Source organism: Clupea harengus, chromosome 3 (assembly GCF_900700415.2).
Source record: "Clupea harengus chromosome 3, Ch_v2.0.2, whole genome shotgun sequence".
Taxonomy (NCBI): Eukaryota; Metazoa; Chordata; class Actinopteri; order Clupeiformes; family Clupeidae; genus Clupea; species Clupea harengus.
Genome location: NC_045154.1, coordinates 1682163 through 1698636, shown reverse-complemented (window position 1 = coordinate 1698636; position 16474 = coordinate 1682163). Strand labels below are relative to the sequence as shown.

Below are 16474 nucleotides of genomic sequence, written 5' to 3'. Positions count from 1 at the left end.
TAGGTAGGAAACCCCACCAGACAGAATGTCAACCATAGGGATGGGTAGATTCATACGGTCTCTGTTTGTCTGCTGCTGCTGTTCTGCTGTCGTTTGAATAAGAGGAGGTTGGGTTCTGTTGGGTTCTGTTGGGTTCTGTTGGTTCCTCTGTTGTCTTAGTTGTGACAGTAACCCTACTTCAGTGGCATAGCATGTTTCTGTCTAAGAGAAGCCCATGTGAGTTTCTGCTCCTCAGTGTGTGTCATCCTCTATGTGTTGCCCCCTCTTCTTCCTGGGTGTGAGTTTCTGCTCCTCAGTGTGTGTGTCTTCATCTATGTGTTGCCCCCTCTTCTTCCTGGGTGTGAGTTTCTGCTCCTCAGTGTGTGTGTCTTCATCTATGTGTTGCCCCCTCTTCTTCCTGGGTGTGAGTTTCTGCTCCTCAGTGTGTGTGTCTTCATCTATGTGTTGCCCCCTTTTCTTCCTGGTTGTGCCGTTAGCCTCTGCGCTGCTGAGCCAGGCTGAGGAGCTGGCCAGTAAATACCCCAGCACCATCCCCGTCATGCTGGACGTGACCAGCCAGGAGGGCCACCTGGAGTCCCTCATCAAAGACCACGACCTAGTCATCAGGTATCAAAGCCCTGCACACCCAAACCTATTCAATGGAATGAAGAAATGATGAATACTTTGGTTAATAATAATAATTATAACAATGCTAATGACAATAACTATTAGTAGTAGTTGTAGTAGTACATTGGTATTTTCTACTATGCCTGTACAATTCCTTTTATAAATATGTATATTGCATAAAATGGATATTAAATTGCTGTCTTTATTCATAAAAATCCATTAAAAATATAAAGTCAATACAATATCTGAATCAATAAGATTAAAACAAGGAGAATCAGATGTGAGTTGAGTTTACCGTACAGAACTCTAAGCCTTAGTTTTACATTTTTAAAGTTTTAAAGTTTTGTTCATGATATTAGTCTCTTTCTTGTCATACTAAGTGCTATCCTGTGGTACAATTACGGTAAATCCTTCATATGACAACAGTGGTGTATAGGCTGATCCTTCCCCTCTCTCTCTCTCTCTCTCTCTCTCTCTCTCTCCCCCTCTCCCTCTCCCTCTCCCTCTCCCTCTCTCTCTCTCGCTCTCGCTCTCTCTCTCTCTCTCTCTCGCTCTCTCTCTCTGTGTGTAGTATGCTGCCGTACGGGTTTCACCCATTGGTGGCAAAGCATTGCATCAAAAAGAAGGTGAACCTGGTCACAGCCAGCTACCTGAGCCCCGCCATGAAGGAGCTGCAGAAGAGGTAGGGCACAGGCACACACCCCTCACCACACCCCTCACCCCTCTCACCCACCTCACCCACCTCACCCCTCACACACCTCACACCCCTCACCCTCCTCACCCTCCTCACCCTCCTCACACCCCTCACCCACCTCACCCCTCACACACCTCACACACCTCACACCCCTCACACCCCTCACCCTCCTCACACCCCTCACACCCCTCACCCACCTCACCCCTCACCCACCTCACCCCTCTCACCCTCCTCACACCCCTCACCCCCCTCACCCCCTCACCCTCCTCACCCTCCTCACACCCCTCACCCACCTCACCCCTCTCACCCTCCTCACACCCCTCACACCCCTCACACACCTCACACCCCTCTCACCCCTCTCACCCTCCTCACCCCCCTCACACCCCTCACCCCCCTCACCCACCTCACCCCTCTCACCCTCCTCACACCCCTCACCCACCTCACCCCTCTCACCCTCCTCACACCCCTCACACCCCTCACACCCCTCACACACCTCACACCCCTCACCTCCCACCTCACCCCTCTCACCACCCTCCTCACACCCCTCACCCTCCTCACACCCCTCTCACTCCTCGCCCCTCTCACCACCCCTCACCCCTCACTCCCTCAGCAAATCAAATCTAAACCCATCCAGTCCCCCCACCCCCTCTGCACATGCCTTCAACACTGCAAGTAGTGGCTTCGGATTACGATCAAATGTTCACATTCCCGTGTCCCTGTTTGTGATTGGTGCTTGTTGTGTTCCAGTGCGGAGGAGGCTGGCATCACCATAGTGAATGAGATGGGGTTGGACCCTGGCATTGATCACATGTTGGCCATGGAGTGCATCGACCAGGCCAAGGCAGACGGAGCCACTGTAGGTACCGCGGTGTGCATGCGTGAGCGTCTGTGTGAGTGCACGTGTGTGGACACATACTGTACATCCCTGTGTTTGTTCACACCTAGCCCTGCTCCTACCCAGTCTCTGATGAATGAATGAATGAATGAATGAGGGCCAACTCACTGCTCTGTACAGTTGGCATATTGACTGCAGACCAAGGTTATTATAGTTTTGCGTTTTTCACTAGTTTTTATTTTTATTTCGTTTTGACTTTTTGTTTTCAATTTCAGTTTAGTTTTAATTAGTTTTTAAAGCGGGTTTGCTAGTTTAGTTTAGTTTCTATTTTTTGAAAATGCTTAGTTTGAGTTTAGTTTTTATTAGTTTCAGTATTAGTTTTAGTCTTTACCGCGGAATGCAAGAAACCAAGGGGGGGGGGGGGCAGTCAAAACAAAATGCTCAAAATGAATAGAAGATACAAGCTATAATATGTAATAAAAACAGAATTTGCGCATGTCCTGTTCAAACAGACAGGAGACAGCGAGACGGTGAGGCAGCGACGAGCTGTGCCTCATCTCAGATTGCGCAATCCCTCACAAACTAGGTTGAGCGCATGCGTAGAACCTATTTAGTTTTGCTGATCTGACGTAAAGCCGCAGTGAAAAAGCACGGAGAGGAGGCAAATAGTACCTCTGCTTCAATAAAGGGAGCATGCGAGAGCCCACCGGTCGGGTTTATTCTTGTTCTGCCGTTACTCTTCTTATATTTGACATTGACTACGAAAATGGAAGATTCTATAGCTAAGCTAAAACATTTCTCATAACTGGACTTTCAATCAAAACGTGAATTGATCAATAATGGGAGACCAATGCCGTAGCTAAAATGAATGCTTGAAACGACGGGACAGAAGATAACTCGATCGACTTCTCACATCCAAAGCCAAAATGTTTTGAAAATATTTTGAACCTCAAGAATAGATTTGGTTTTGGACGTACAGCGGAGACTAAATATTAGCAGGGGGGTATCTCACCCCTCATTCGCTAACATTACATTGATATCAGAGAAAGCCCTTGCTCCGTTAATTTCCCGTTCTCTTAGGATTGTTTAATGTCTATGTAAAGCCATTTAACATCAAACAAGTGGTTGTGATCACTTTGGTGAGCTGATTTTGAGAAATTAAACTTAAATTGCAGCTAAAGTTGTACATAATCACACATATTAACACGAGTTCATCACAAGCTAGCAGCTGCCAACTGTATGTAGCCACCTTACCTATGTTAGAATGCTGATATGAAAAACAACCAGTAGTCAATGTGCAAGCTGCCAATTGAATGGTGATTTAAGATACTGTATTGGGTTTATATATTTGTAAATCTGACTCTGAAAGAGTCAGTGCCTCACCAGCCACGAACCTCACCGCACGTTACTGTTCCAGGTAATCCCAAATAGGACTCTGTCGCTTTCTCCCGACTTTTGCCGCCATAATACCAGGTGAGGGGCGTGTAGTAAAAGTGGTACGGCGGAAGATAGACGCTATGTATGAAATCAATTGACATCTATGAAATACATTGACAAAGACGAAAACTAAGGACATTTTCTCTATAATTCTATTTTATTTTAGTTAGTTTTGTAAAGACACAATACAGTTTCAGTTAGTTATCGTTTTTTTATAAAGCCTCGTTTTTATTTTTATTTCAGTTAACGAAAAGAAAAATCACACCTCGTTTTCGTTTTTTCGTTAGTTTTCGTTAACTATAATAACCTTGCTGCAGACTCACCATATTGACACCTTGTGTCCCCCTGTGTGTTCATTTCACCCCACAGCCTCCACACCACACCACACATAGATGTCCCTCCCCCCACTGATGAGATGCACTGTCCACTGTCCACTGTCCACTGTGTTCATGTTGTTCACTCTGTGCACACACGTATGTGTGTTTGTGTGACAGGTGGAGTTCTACACCTCTTTCTGCGGGGGTCTCCCAGCCCCAGAGTGCTCAGACAACCCTCTGCGCTACAAGTTCAGCTGGAGTCCCTACGGGGTTCTGCTCAACACCATCAGCCCCGCTGTCTTCCTCAAGGACAACCAGGTACAGGCTAGCCATGTTGGTTAAGAGATTGATCATTAAAAAGCTGGGATCAAACAGTGGAGTTGAAAGCATATGTGAGACGGTGCCTGTGCTCTCTCCCTCTCCCCTCTGTGCTGCGCAGGTCATCAGTGTGCCTGCAGGGGGTGCTCTGCTGGAGTCTACCAAACCTATGGACTTCTTGCCAGGCTTCAACTTGGAGGGTTTCCCCAACCGTGACAGCACCACATACGCAGGGCCCTACGGCATCGAATCTGCCCACACACTGATCAGGGGAACACTGCGCTTCAAGGTGAGCCAGCCAATCACAAGTCAGCTCAGTCCATCCCCACTTTACTCAGACTAGAACTTATCCACATGCAATGGCCATTGTAGTGGCGATGAGTATTAAATGGGTACCAAGCTAACTCTTAATCCAAGTGGTAGTGATTACAGCTGTTACAATGAACTCTCTCTCTCTCTCTCTCTCTCCTGTCTGTCTGTCTGTCTGTCTCTCTGTCTGTCTGTCTGTCTGTCTCTGTCTCCGTCTCTTTGTTCCGCAGGGCTTCTCGCGTGCCATGAGTGGTTTCGTGAAGCTGGGCCTGATCAACACTGAGCCGTGTCCTGTGCTGCACCCCACAGCGGTCCCAGTGTCCTGGGTAGAGCCCCTCTATTCTACTCTATGTCTGTCTCCAACACCAGCACATAACACACACCTGCCAATCCAGTCTGATATTTTTACATTTACATTTAGTCATTTAGCAGACGCTTTTATCCAAAGCGACTTACAAGGATGTATACACATTTTTTACATTTACACTGATGGCACACTGCACATCAGGAGCAATTTGGGGTTCAGTGTCTTGCTCAAGGACACTTCGACAGGGAATCGAACTAGTAACCTTCTGATTACTAAACGACTTCTCTACTTCCTGTACCACTGTCGCCCCCTGATGTGAGCTCAGGCAGTGTAACATCATGGAGACCAGGCCCTCTGCTCTGTCTGCTACTGACTGGGTATAAAGCACCGTCTGCAGTACAGCATTGGTCTGACTGACTGGGTTTAAAGCACCGTCTGCATTACAGCATTGGTCTGACTGACTGCTACTGACTGGGTTTAAAGCACCATTGGTCTGACTGTCTGCTACTGACTGGGTTTAAAGCACCGTCTGCAGTGCAGCATTGGTCTGACTGACTGCTACTCACTGGGTTTAAAGCACCATCTGCAGTACAGCATTGGTCTGACTGACTGCCCTACTTGATCTTCACTTTTTCCCTCCAACAGAAAGATTTGCTGTGCCAGCAGGTTGGCCTGCCCTCGTCTATTGACCACGATGCCTTTCAAGAGGCCGTGTTTGAGCGCATTGACAAGGACGACTTCCGCATGGAGATGCTGAAAGAGTGAGAACAGCCGAACTAAAAGACAATAAGACCATCAGTCGTTAGTATTTAATGCCCTGTTCTCCCTTGACTGTAGTTCACTGTTTGTGTTGTGCTCAGGTTTGGAATGCTCAGTGAGGAACCAGTCCCCCATGCAGACAGCATCCTAGGAGCGGTGGCCAAGCATCTGGAGGCCCGGCTGGGCTTTGGTAAGTGATCGGCCCCTTACAGTCTTTGGGTACATTTACATTTACATTTAGTCATTTAGCAGACGCTTTTATCCAAAGCGACTTACAATGTATACACATTTTACATTTACACTGATGGCACACTGCACATCAGGAGCAATTAGGGGTTCAGTGTCTTGCTCAAGGACGCTTCGACAGGGAATCGAACTAGCAACCTTCTGATTACTTAACGACTTCTCTACCTCCTGGGTAACAAAGGAAAGACCCGTTCTAACATAGACTAAACTAATAATACCCAAAAGTCTGCTTCAGTTTGCTTCATTACTTTACTTTGTCTCATTTCCTGGCATGTTTTATTGACATGTTGGTGGCTTTCTGTGCACGTGTTGAGTGGACCGGTTTCAGTATATGTATGAAAACAAGGTCTACTAGGCATCCCAGACATGGGACATGGAACTTGCAGACATGGCCGATCAGTGCTTCTGTCTGTCCAACTCACCTTGAAGTGCACTACCACTACTCTGGTCCATTTGACATTGGCAATATGATCTTTGATCAATCATTTCATATCTCAAGGATAATAAATTGATGATTTATTTTTTTATGAAAAACCAATACCCTTTGAGGTGGCTGAAGTGTGTCTATGAATGAAGTTATTTTTGTATGATTGAATGGTAAACCATTAGAAGTTGGAGTAAGAGAAATGAGTTGGCTATCAAAACATATGTAGAAAAGTGGTACATTTCTGCATACCGTTGCTTTAAGCAGTTTCACTTACTATGCACATTCTCAAATGGGAATTCAAGCAGTAGAAAAATTTGGATTAAGATTTCCACCATTCACATCTCTTATCATAAACACGCCCATCTAATAGCAAATATATTGGACATTTCCCAGAACTGCTCTCACTCTGAACTGACTCTCCCTCTCTCCCTAGACAAAGGTGAGCGAGACATGATCATCATGAGGAACGACGTGGGCATCAGGCACTCGTCAGGAGAGCTGGAGACCAAGCACATCAGCCTGGTCGTGTACGGGGAGCCCGACGGCTTCTCTGCCATGGCCAAAACCGTGGGCTATCCTGCCGCCATTGCTGCTCACATGGTCCTCAATGGTTAGTGATTAATAGTCCTTAATACTGTGGCTCTGATGGACATGCTGCTGAGGGTTGAGTCTTAGGGGTCTTACTATGTTCTTTACTGTGTATCTGACTTGCAGGGGAAATCACAACCAAGGGGCTGGTGGTGCCGATGACCAAGGAAGTATACGGCCCCGTTCTCACTAGACTGAAGGAAGAAGGCCTCCATTTCACCACTAAAAGCACCCTGTCGGAGTAGCCCTGTGTGAAGCCCCTCTCATCAGCACGCATGCCTGGATCAGAGAGAGAGAGAGAGAGAGAGAGAGAGACACACACCCCACACCCTGTATATTGTTCCATTCACAGCACAGACAAAAAAAACAACAGAAATCAGCCTCATCACCCAAGGGACCCCCTTTTCAAGCGGCCTTCTAAGAGATTTCCCAAACACAGACGTAGACACAGACGTAGAGACAGAGACCACAGCCACCTTGTAGATCACAAGTGGGAGAGACGGAGGATGGGAGAGCATACATATGGAGGCTGAGGGATGGCAAGCCTAAGAGAATGAGGGTCAGTCAAATGAGGGGATCCAACCAGGAGACGTCATTCATTTAACCTTTTATTGCAATACGTTTCCAGTGATGAACACAAATCAGCCATCAACAAAGGAAGGAATGTTTAAGCCTTTGGAGTCACACAGCCAGGCACTACTTGGCCGTTAAAATCGAGAGCGACATGTATCAGGTATTATTGGTTAAGTAGACATTCAATAGAATTTACAGTGGTGGTCCTCTTATAGTAGAAAAGCAGATCTGACTAAACCTAAGCCAACAACATGTCAAGACCCTGTTAGTCAGGCCTTTCAGTTTGACAGACTGTTCCTCTTCTCCCCAATAGTTCAGCCTCTATTGCTCAGAAGTGCCTGTAGCTTTTTGTTTCATTTTGTTGGAGAAATTGGCTAAGTTCTCCAAACTATTTTGAAGGTCAAAAAACTCAAGCTTGAATCAGTAGGATAAAAAGAAAATTGTAACTTTATTTGAATTTACAGTTAAAATGAATTTCAAGCATTTGAAACATTTAACAATGTCTGGGTTTGGGTGAAATGTAGAATGGTCTTTCGCTGTGGTGATGAATAGAATGACATAACCAGCCTTGTTAAACCTTTAGATTTTTCTAAGCACTTTATGCAACAATGAAATGGTTATCACCAGCCAACAAATACATACACAGGCATTCAATACTGTCAGCATCCTATCTCTTATGGGAGGAAAAACTCAAGAACACGACAGCCTTTCAGTAAATCAATAAGGCATGAACAGTGAAAATAACACTGGAAATTACAAATCAGTCAAGCATGGCTTGTAGGGGCAATGAATGAGTTTAGATGAAACTAAATCATAGTGGGCCCCATAAAACTGAAAGGACAGATGAACCCATCGTTACCAAATGACCCATGAGCCAGAGGTCTTCTCCATCGCACTGAAAGTTCCCTGCACAAGGCCCCTGTGACCATCTGGCATTATGTTAATTAATGCAACAAGTACAATAATCCCTCGTCCTACTACTGCTGTTATTCAAGGTATTGACTATTGATCATTTGCGATCTACGTGTTGTTAAGTGAAATTTACAAATAAAATATTTATATTTGGTTATTTGTCAAACATCATAGTGTGTTGTCTGATTGAATTTCTTATATATTGTTTGTGGTTTTATCCCTGTAGTACCTTGTCATTGTCCATTACAAAGTGGCCTTTTCAGTAATATGAAATATACATGTAGTTATTGTGTGAATGAGTGTGTAATTATAGGAATTTGGTCATATTTGTGTTGGCTGCCTCTTGGAAAACAAGCTTGAGCCCCAGACAGGGGAGAGCACCAAGCCATAAGTAGGCCACCAAGCTTCGGATAATTGGGCCTGTAATTATGAAAAGTCAAAAATGCAAATGAAGCTAACGATATGCCTGCTGTCCAAGACAGTGTCTGGACATTTGACCTACTTCCTGTCAGAAAAAGCCTAACCTTTTGCTTCTTAGACTGGATTAGAAACATGGAAATAATTTACCATAACTGGTCTTGGGAGGGATTATAGCAGAACTCCATGGACTTGTCATCTTTGTCACCAAGACGTAATCCTGAGTCCAGCCATGCAACAATAGCCAAGTGTGATCTGCAGTCAGACACGAGGTCAGTCGTTGCTCCTCAAGCGTGCCTTTGGCGTCTTAGACTCAGTCCCACCCGCGTGGGGGGGCACTTTAAGGCTTTGGGGCATGATTGACAGAGGATCTTAATTGCAAAAAATCATCCCTTCAAGGCATTTCTGCTACATCTGCACAGCAGTAGACAGATTTAATGAATCTTCATACCTCATTGCTTGTTCATTAGGCTTTCATTGTTTCAATTCAGCAAAAGTTTTTTTTCTTTCAAAAACAAAGTGATGCTACTTGACAGAAAAGCAGGGAAGTCTGTTCATTTGGATTTGAGGGTTTTTTAGGGGATTCGTTGAGTTTCATGTGTGTTGTGTGTGAGACATGGAAAAAAAACAGCCACGCCAGAGCTGGTTTTGTTTTTATTTTTATTTTTTTGCTTGTTTAATCCTACCTATCTGCTACCTGTCATAGGCAGCAGCGTTGTATTGACATAGAACTAGGAGTCAGTACACCATATCAAGTCTTCAACGAAGTACAAAATATTGTAATGTCAGAAACATGTCAACAGTTCAAATGATTTCAACTAAAGTATTAGAACTTCACCATATGGCTGATCACTAGAGGTTTCACAGTAGTAAAATATAAAAATCTAACATATAAATAGAAATTTGGTCCGTTTTATTGGTTTCTATTATACTATTTACATATTAGAACATTATTCCTCCTTGTCTTAATCCACTTACAGACATAAAGCAACATAACCACTTTGTATTTACAATTTTTGTGTGGAAAAACTGTGGCTCATCCGAGGTCACTACAAAATAGACTAACAAAATAATTCTCTGTAAAAATGCTGTGTTCCCTTTTTTATTGAGATGAAAGCCAGTGAGTGTGAAAATCTAGAAAGAGTTAGTAAGAAGTTAACAGGAGAAAACACCAAACCATTTTGGAGGGTATTAGTCATGGCCATTACAAGCACAAGGTAAATATACAAGGCACTCGCTCCAAGAATGCTTCACATCCATCTGTGGAGCAATCCTTTAAGTTGTTTGGGGTATCTGTCTCAGGAGTGGAGGCTGGTTACCATGGTTACACAAGGGACTCCAGACTCTCGGCGGCACAGGCCAAGCCTCCTGGGACTGTCCCGTTGTTGTCAGCAGACTGGAGCATCTTCTGATCGTCCTGGGTGCTCACCAGATTCAGGATGGCTTTGTACAGGAACTGGTACTGCTCCTGCCAAGGACAAGGAAGTAAGGAGAGAAACACTCAGTCATATGCCATCATGGCCTTCAACAATAATAAACCTCAGTAGTATCATGTGCATACATTTTAAAACAGAAAACATTGGTTTTATTGGTTTTATAGTGAGTATATATTGCTAACATTAATGCTACATTACATTAACAAACATTAACATTAAAGCTCAACATTTTCAGGTTGTGAAAGGCTGTAAAACTTGAAAAATAAAATTGAGAAGGCATACAATGTCAGTGAAGACACCAGGTCTCATGAGGTTGGTCATCCTGGCCACCTGGTACACGTCCACAGACCCCTCTGCTTCCAGCTGCCTCACCAGAGAGGACAGAGCACAGTAGGTCCCGGCAGTCACACCACCACACCTGCACGATCACATCAGAATCTTAAGAACCTACATATTGTTGTATATGGATGTTCATAATGCACTTCACCTCATATGAACAACGAATAATCTGATATTTCTTAACAGACGGTCAGATTGCCCTGGAGATCAGGTGACACCTACTCATCGTGCACGACCACAGGGCCGTCTCTGGAGCTGCTCTCCTCCCTCACGATGCTGATGACCTCAAACGTGTTGCTGATGGGGCTGTCAGGGTTAGGCCAGCGGGGGCAGCGGTAGTGCCTCACCTCCACAACATAATCATCCTGCACACACAAGGCATTCGTTGATGGTGAATGTAACGGTGTGTGTATCACACACAAGGCATTCGTTGATGGTGAATGTAACGGTGTGTGTATCACACACAAGACATTCGTTGATGGTGAATGTAACGGTGTGTGTATCACACTCAAGGCATTCGTTGATGGTGAATGTAACGGTGTGTGTATCACACACAAGGCATTCGTTGATGGTGAATGTAACGGTGTGTGTATCACACTCAAGACATTCGTTGATGGTGAATGTAACGGTGTGTGTATCACACACAAGACATTCATTGATGGTGAATGTAACGGTGTGTGTATCACACACAAGGCATTCGTTGATGGTGAATGTAACGGTGTGTGTATCACACTCAAGACATTCGTTGATGGTGAATGTAACGGTGTGTGTATCACACACAAGACATTCATTGATGGTGAATGTAACGGTGTGTGTATCACACACAAGACATTCGTTGATGGTGAATGTAACGGTGTGTGTATCACACTCAAGACATTCGTTGATGGTGAATGTAACGGTGTGTGTATCACACACAAGACATTCGTTGATGGTGAATGTAACGATGTGTGCACGCACTGGTGCTCTGTTTGTTGGTACAGATGGCACCATATCTTCGGAGTGAAGACTAACAGATGTGTCTCAGTAAGATGTGTCAAGCACTTACTGAACGCTACTTTCACTGCATGTAGTCCCTCTTTGTGTCTTGAAATACCTCACAGTTTCTCAAAATGAGCCCATGCCAATTAAAGTGAGGATGTGATCATTTTATTGAATGCTCTCAGTCCTCTTCATTGTCATGTCTTGTGTATTGCTCAGTGATGTGTTAATACTACACACTCCCAACATAGGTGTCAGGGAGGGAATCAGGCAATGCGTATTTTATTGACATCCAGGTTGCTAAAAAAATCTTTTGGAAACGGTTCACTCTTTTGTCATATCAGCTATGAACCAAATATTGAGCGTGTAGCTGACAGCCTTTGTGTTCATGTCAATCATCAGACCTTCTGTGCAAACTGGAATTACTTGAGCATATGTGAATGTTATACATGTGTATATATATATAAATATATATACAGGTATATATATATATATGTGTGTGTGTGTATATAATATATATGAAGTCTCTCACTTGGGTGGCCTCCAGGGTATACTCTTGTATGACAAGCATCTCCTCATTGGACAAGCAGACATGGTTTTCCCCCGTGAAGGTGACCGTGAATGTCTCATAACTGATTGGCTGGTCTCGGCTGGGCCAATAAATGAACGGCTCTGCTTCCTGTGTCTGCAAGGGGAGAACAGGAACATGTCAAACGGGGTACAGTGAGGTTCCTCCCACAGGAACATGTCAAAGGGGGTACAGTAAGGTTCCTCCCACAGGAACATATCAAAGGGGGTACAGTAAGGTTCCTCCCACAGGAACATGTCAAAGGGGGTACAGTAAGGTTCCTCCCACAGGAACATATCAAAGGGGGTACAGTAAGGTTCCTCCCACAGGAACATGTCAAAAGAGGTACAGTGAGGTTCCTCCCAGATGGAGAAGCTCTGTGAGAGCTGAGGATCCAGGGCACTTACGGAGCGTGCCATATCGGGCAGTGTGATGATGACCTGGGCATTATGATCCCAAATCATCCTCCAGAAGTCCGCTATGGTAGAAGGCAGGGGATTCTGGGTCACAATGAATTCATTGCTCCGGCAATACCCCTAAAAATATAGAATTGAAGGTGTCATGACTACAGGTCCATTCTGTTACAGTTATTTAATTGTGTGTCCAAATGCTTTTATTTTTGGGGATTTACGGAAGTGTTTACCCTCCATCACCTCATTCATTCTGTAAACATTCCTGTGGAAACTAGGTGTTTCCTGTTCAGTATGAAAAAAGCTAAATCATTTGTGTCTATCAAAAGTTTGTATTGCAGTACTCCGTTCTTACCATGATATATGAGGCATTATGTAGTCTGCTGTTTCTCCAGCTGCTGTGCTGAGACGAACTCTGGATCTCTCAACTAAAGGGCACAATATAGGCTCCATTAGATACGAGGAGTGACTTGTCAGAGGACATCCATAAAGCATGAAAGGTTTATTCATCCATACGCTTTATACTCTAAATAATCAAATGCATGAGCGTGTGAACACTCACTGGGGATTAGAGAGGAGCTTCTGTTTTTCTCTCTGTTGGTCTGGTTCAGGGCTGTCGTGAAGTCCCACTGCTTGGCACACGACTGGCTCACCAGCTAGAAAACAGCAATACTGTGTCAAAATGCACCCCTTCTGTATGGTCTGACACTTGCTGAAATGTCTATTTGTTACTGTATTGTATTTACATACTGCCAACATTACTACTTCCCTCAAAAAATAAGACAAAAGTGCCTCAGTAGTAATGTCAAAGGGGGTACCTCACCTTAAACTGAGTCTCTAGATGTGTGTTGCCTGAAGGCCCAGGCGTCAGGAGCTCGTTGACGTAGCCATGAATGCGGCTGGCGGGCACGTCAGTGTCTTTGCTCCAGATGGCCTCCATCAGAGCATCATGAATGAACACATACTGCTCCTGAGTTTGCAGTGAAGAGGAAACAAACACTCCATAAAACGTTCAAAACTTGTCCATCAGCAATATGGATTTAATAGCAATAATGGCAGACTGTTAAATAAGCACCCTCACTCAACACAATATACATTTCTATCCTATATCATTTCAATGCATTTGACTAGAAGCGTAGACGTGATCGTGCAATGACTCTGATGAGTTGTTATGTGTTTTATTGTGTTTTCACAGCATTGAAGCTGAGCGCTGCCAGTAAGTTCATCTTCCTGCCACTGAGTGGGTGTAACCGCAGGCACTTCACGCCTCCTGTGATGTCATGTGCATATAGCTGTGGCCATGACATCAGGGTTAGTGATATGAGGACATCCCTCCTTTATGACATAGGCAGGCTTGATCAATTCTACACAGCTGTCAATGGCTTCACCTCAGTCTGTACTAAGTAGTTCCTTTGGGTTCGGATGTGTTTGAGGAATCCCATGACACTGACAGTCCCCTGCTCTGCCATCTGTTTCAGCATGCTGTCCAGCACAATGTAGGTACCTGTCCTGCCCACTCCAGCACTGGACACAAACAACAAGCACACAAGGAGAGAGTGAGAAAGACATGAAATCAGCGACATTGGCAGTTGTCCTGTTCAGTGCTATTGTAGACATAGACAGACAGCACCAGAGAACAGAAGATCCCACCCACCTGCAATGCACCAGCACAGGCCCCATGTCCGCTCTCCACGCCAAGGAAGACTTTTGGACGAAGGTGAGGAGAGGCAGACAGTATTCGGGGACTCCCATGTCAGGCCACTGTGTGTAATGGTACTGAACTACCGTCCTCTCACTGGACCGGCCCCTCTGGGAACCCTGGGGAGAAGAGATAGATAATCCCATCGCATTCACAGGGCAATGCTGAACATATGAGTATACTGTGTCTAGAGTCAAGCTTAATGAATTTAGTGCAAATGAATACGCATCTGCACTATGCTGGCACTACTGTGAGAGGTTTGGGATCTGACCTTCTTGATGGACGTGTTCCTCAGAGTGAAGGTTCTGACGTGTAGTAGGACCGGCATTTGGGTGCTCTCACCGTGACGCAAGGAAACTAGCCCATATCTCCTTGTTAATCTCTCATAGGCCAGTACTGGGATCACAACTTTCTCTCTGCCTAATAAACAGACCTCTATTACATCTCACAACAGTTTCTCCTACGATCACCCAACCTCCACTATCATAATCAAGGACAAATCCAAACTCATCTGCATTGTCTCTTAATATGAAATTATACGCCTCAATTAACCCATCCCATCGGGTCAAAGCCTAACTATGCTAAGGTACATGCCTGAACGACACAGCCAACAACTAAAGCACATCAAATCTTGATAACTTGCAACCGGGAACCTCAAACAGCTTTGTTCTGGTTTCAGCTTATTTGGCTTAGAATTTTTTTTTTAAATTATTTTTGGGGATTTCTGGAATTCTCCACCTCAAACTCGAAAACGAGGTGAACACGTTATTTTGACAACCTTACTAAATATCACAACTGACTTGCGTACATGATCCCAAAATACCACAAACTCGGTAAACACACTTAGTAGCCCCCTATACGCTTTACCCTAGCTTTGATCAAGAAGACAGAAGGAAACCGCTAATGAAATGATTATAATCAAAGACAGTTTACAGTAGAAACTCACCCGTCCCTTCTCCACCAGGTTGGTGATCATCACAATCACCCCCACATTCTGCTCCCACACCATCCTCCAGAAGTCCTCGGTGCTGGCCTTGAGCGGGCCCTGGGCTGCGATGTACACCCTTGGCTTGTTGAAGCCCTAGAAAAGGGAGTGGTAGAGGGCCCCTCATTAGAATACAGCAGAGATTTCTATGTGATAGGAAAAGGTGGCCGAAATGAAATATCACAATTGGTTGAGGTGGACAGCAAGAGTGTGAAAACAATACAGTGACTCACATCCACAAAATTGGCATTGATATAATCTCCAGCAGTCTTCCCGTCCTTATCAGGTTGGGGTGATAATCTGACACGGCTGTGGTCGTCTGAAATAATGACAATCAGATCACTCAATGCGATATGCCTCAGTGAGTGTTCAGTATGAAGGTGTTGTGTCTTTGATGTGGCTCTGTGAGTGTTCAGTATGAAGGTGTTGTGTCTTTGATGTGGCTCTGTGAGTGTTCAGTGTGAAGGTGTTGTGTCTTTGATGTGGCTCTGTGAGTGTCAGTGTGAAGGTGTTGGTGTCTTTGATGTGGCTCTGTGAAGTGTTCAGTATGAAGGTGTTGTGTCTTTGATGTGGGCTCTGTGAGTGTTCAGTGTGAGGTGTTGTGTCTTTGATGTGGCTCTTGTGAGTGTTCAGTGTGAAGGTGTTGTGTCTTTGATGTGGGCTCTGTGAGTGTTCAGTGTGAAGGTGTTGTGTCTTTGATGTGGCTCTGTGAGTGTTTCAGTATGAAGGGTGTTGTGTTTTGATGTGGCTCTGTGAGTGTTCAGTGTGAAGGTGTTGTGTCTTTGATGTGGCTCTGTGAGTGTTCAGTATGAAGGTGTTGTGTCTTTGATGTGGCTCTGTGAGTGTTCAGTGTGAAGGTGTTGTGTCTTTGATGTGGCTCTGTGAGTGTTCAGTATGAAGGTGTTGTGTCTTTGATGTGGCTCTGTGAGTGTTCAGTGTGAAGGTGTTGTGTCTTTCTTACAGGCCAGGATGTTGATGTATCTGTTCTTGTTCTTGTTGTCTGGGTGGTTTGAGCTGTCTGTGGTCGCTCCCAGGTCTACGCAGCAGGCCTGTACCTCCTGGGAAAGAGCAGAGTCAGCCCCATGAACCAACTGGCTTTAAGACAGCAGTGCAGTTAAACAGCAACCACTCTTCTGAAAGCCCACACCTCCCAACCGGGCTTACTGTGAGGCGTCCAACATAAGACACTTATAAACATCACAGCAGTGGTTAACCATCTTCTTGATGGCTGTACCACCTTTATGACATAACATACATTGGCATTCATGTATGTTAGTGTCATGCTTATCCAATGCTTATGAGTTGGTTATTTTG

At 44.8% G+C, this 16474-nt stretch overlaps 3 protein-coding genes across 6 annotated transcripts in view; 1 reads left to right on the top strand and 2 right to left on the bottom strand.

Annotated features, from left to right (window-relative positions):
* Positions 1-16474, top strand: part of aass (aminoadipate-semialdehyde synthase) — a 31304-nt gene that overhangs the window by 11559 nt on the left and 3271 nt on the right. For 2 of the 3 annotated variants that reach the window (XM_031564139.2, XM_042707465.1), the window contains 10 exons: positions 477-606; positions 1178-1288; positions 2048-2156; positions 4067-4207; positions 4329-4496; positions 4747-4842; positions 5469-5584; positions 5684-5772; positions 6689-6865; positions 6970-8501. In XM_031564139.2, the coding sequence (XP_031419999.1) occupies positions 477-606; positions 1178-1288; positions 2048-2156; positions 4067-4207; positions 4329-4496; positions 4747-4842; positions 5469-5584; positions 5684-5772; positions 6689-6865; positions 6970-7088 (1256 nt within the window). In that variant the 3' untranslated portion in view covers positions 7089-8501. Of the gene's footprint in view, positions 1-476; positions 607-1177; positions 1289-2047; positions 2157-4066; positions 4208-4328; positions 4497-4746; positions 4843-5468; positions 5585-5683; positions 5773-6688; positions 6866-6969; positions 8502-16474 lie in introns of those variants that run through there. The other variant, XR_006152331.1, reaches the window with a different exon arrangement.
* LOC122132819 (receptor-type tyrosine-protein phosphatase gamma-like) lies at positions 9389-13053 on the bottom strand. Its single transcript, XM_042707467.1, has 7 exons — positions 13039-13053; positions 12832-12904; positions 12474-12602; positions 12031-12183; positions 10743-10885; positions 10464-10599; positions 9389-10213 (listed from the first exon to the last, which is right to left on the bottom strand). Exons 2-7 carry the CDS (start codon positions 12832-12834, stop codon positions 10070-10072), a joined length of 708 nt encoding a protein of 235 aa, XP_042563401.1. The 5' UTR covers positions 12835-12904; positions 13039-13053; the 3' UTR covers positions 9389-10069.
* The window catches only part of LOC105901934 (receptor-type tyrosine-protein phosphatase zeta-like), a 46908-nt gene continuing 45315 nt past the window's right edge, over positions 14882-16474 (bottom strand). For both annotated transcript variants that reach the window (XM_042707464.1, XM_031564141.2), the window contains 3 exons: positions 16122-16218; positions 15394-15479; positions 14882-15256 (listed from right to left, as the gene is read on the bottom strand). In XM_042707464.1, the coding sequence (XP_042563398.1) occupies positions 15044-15256; positions 15394-15479; positions 16122-16218 (396 nt within the window). In that variant the 3' untranslated portion in view covers positions 14882-15043. The remainder of the gene's footprint in view (positions 15257-15393; positions 15480-16121; positions 16219-16474) is intronic.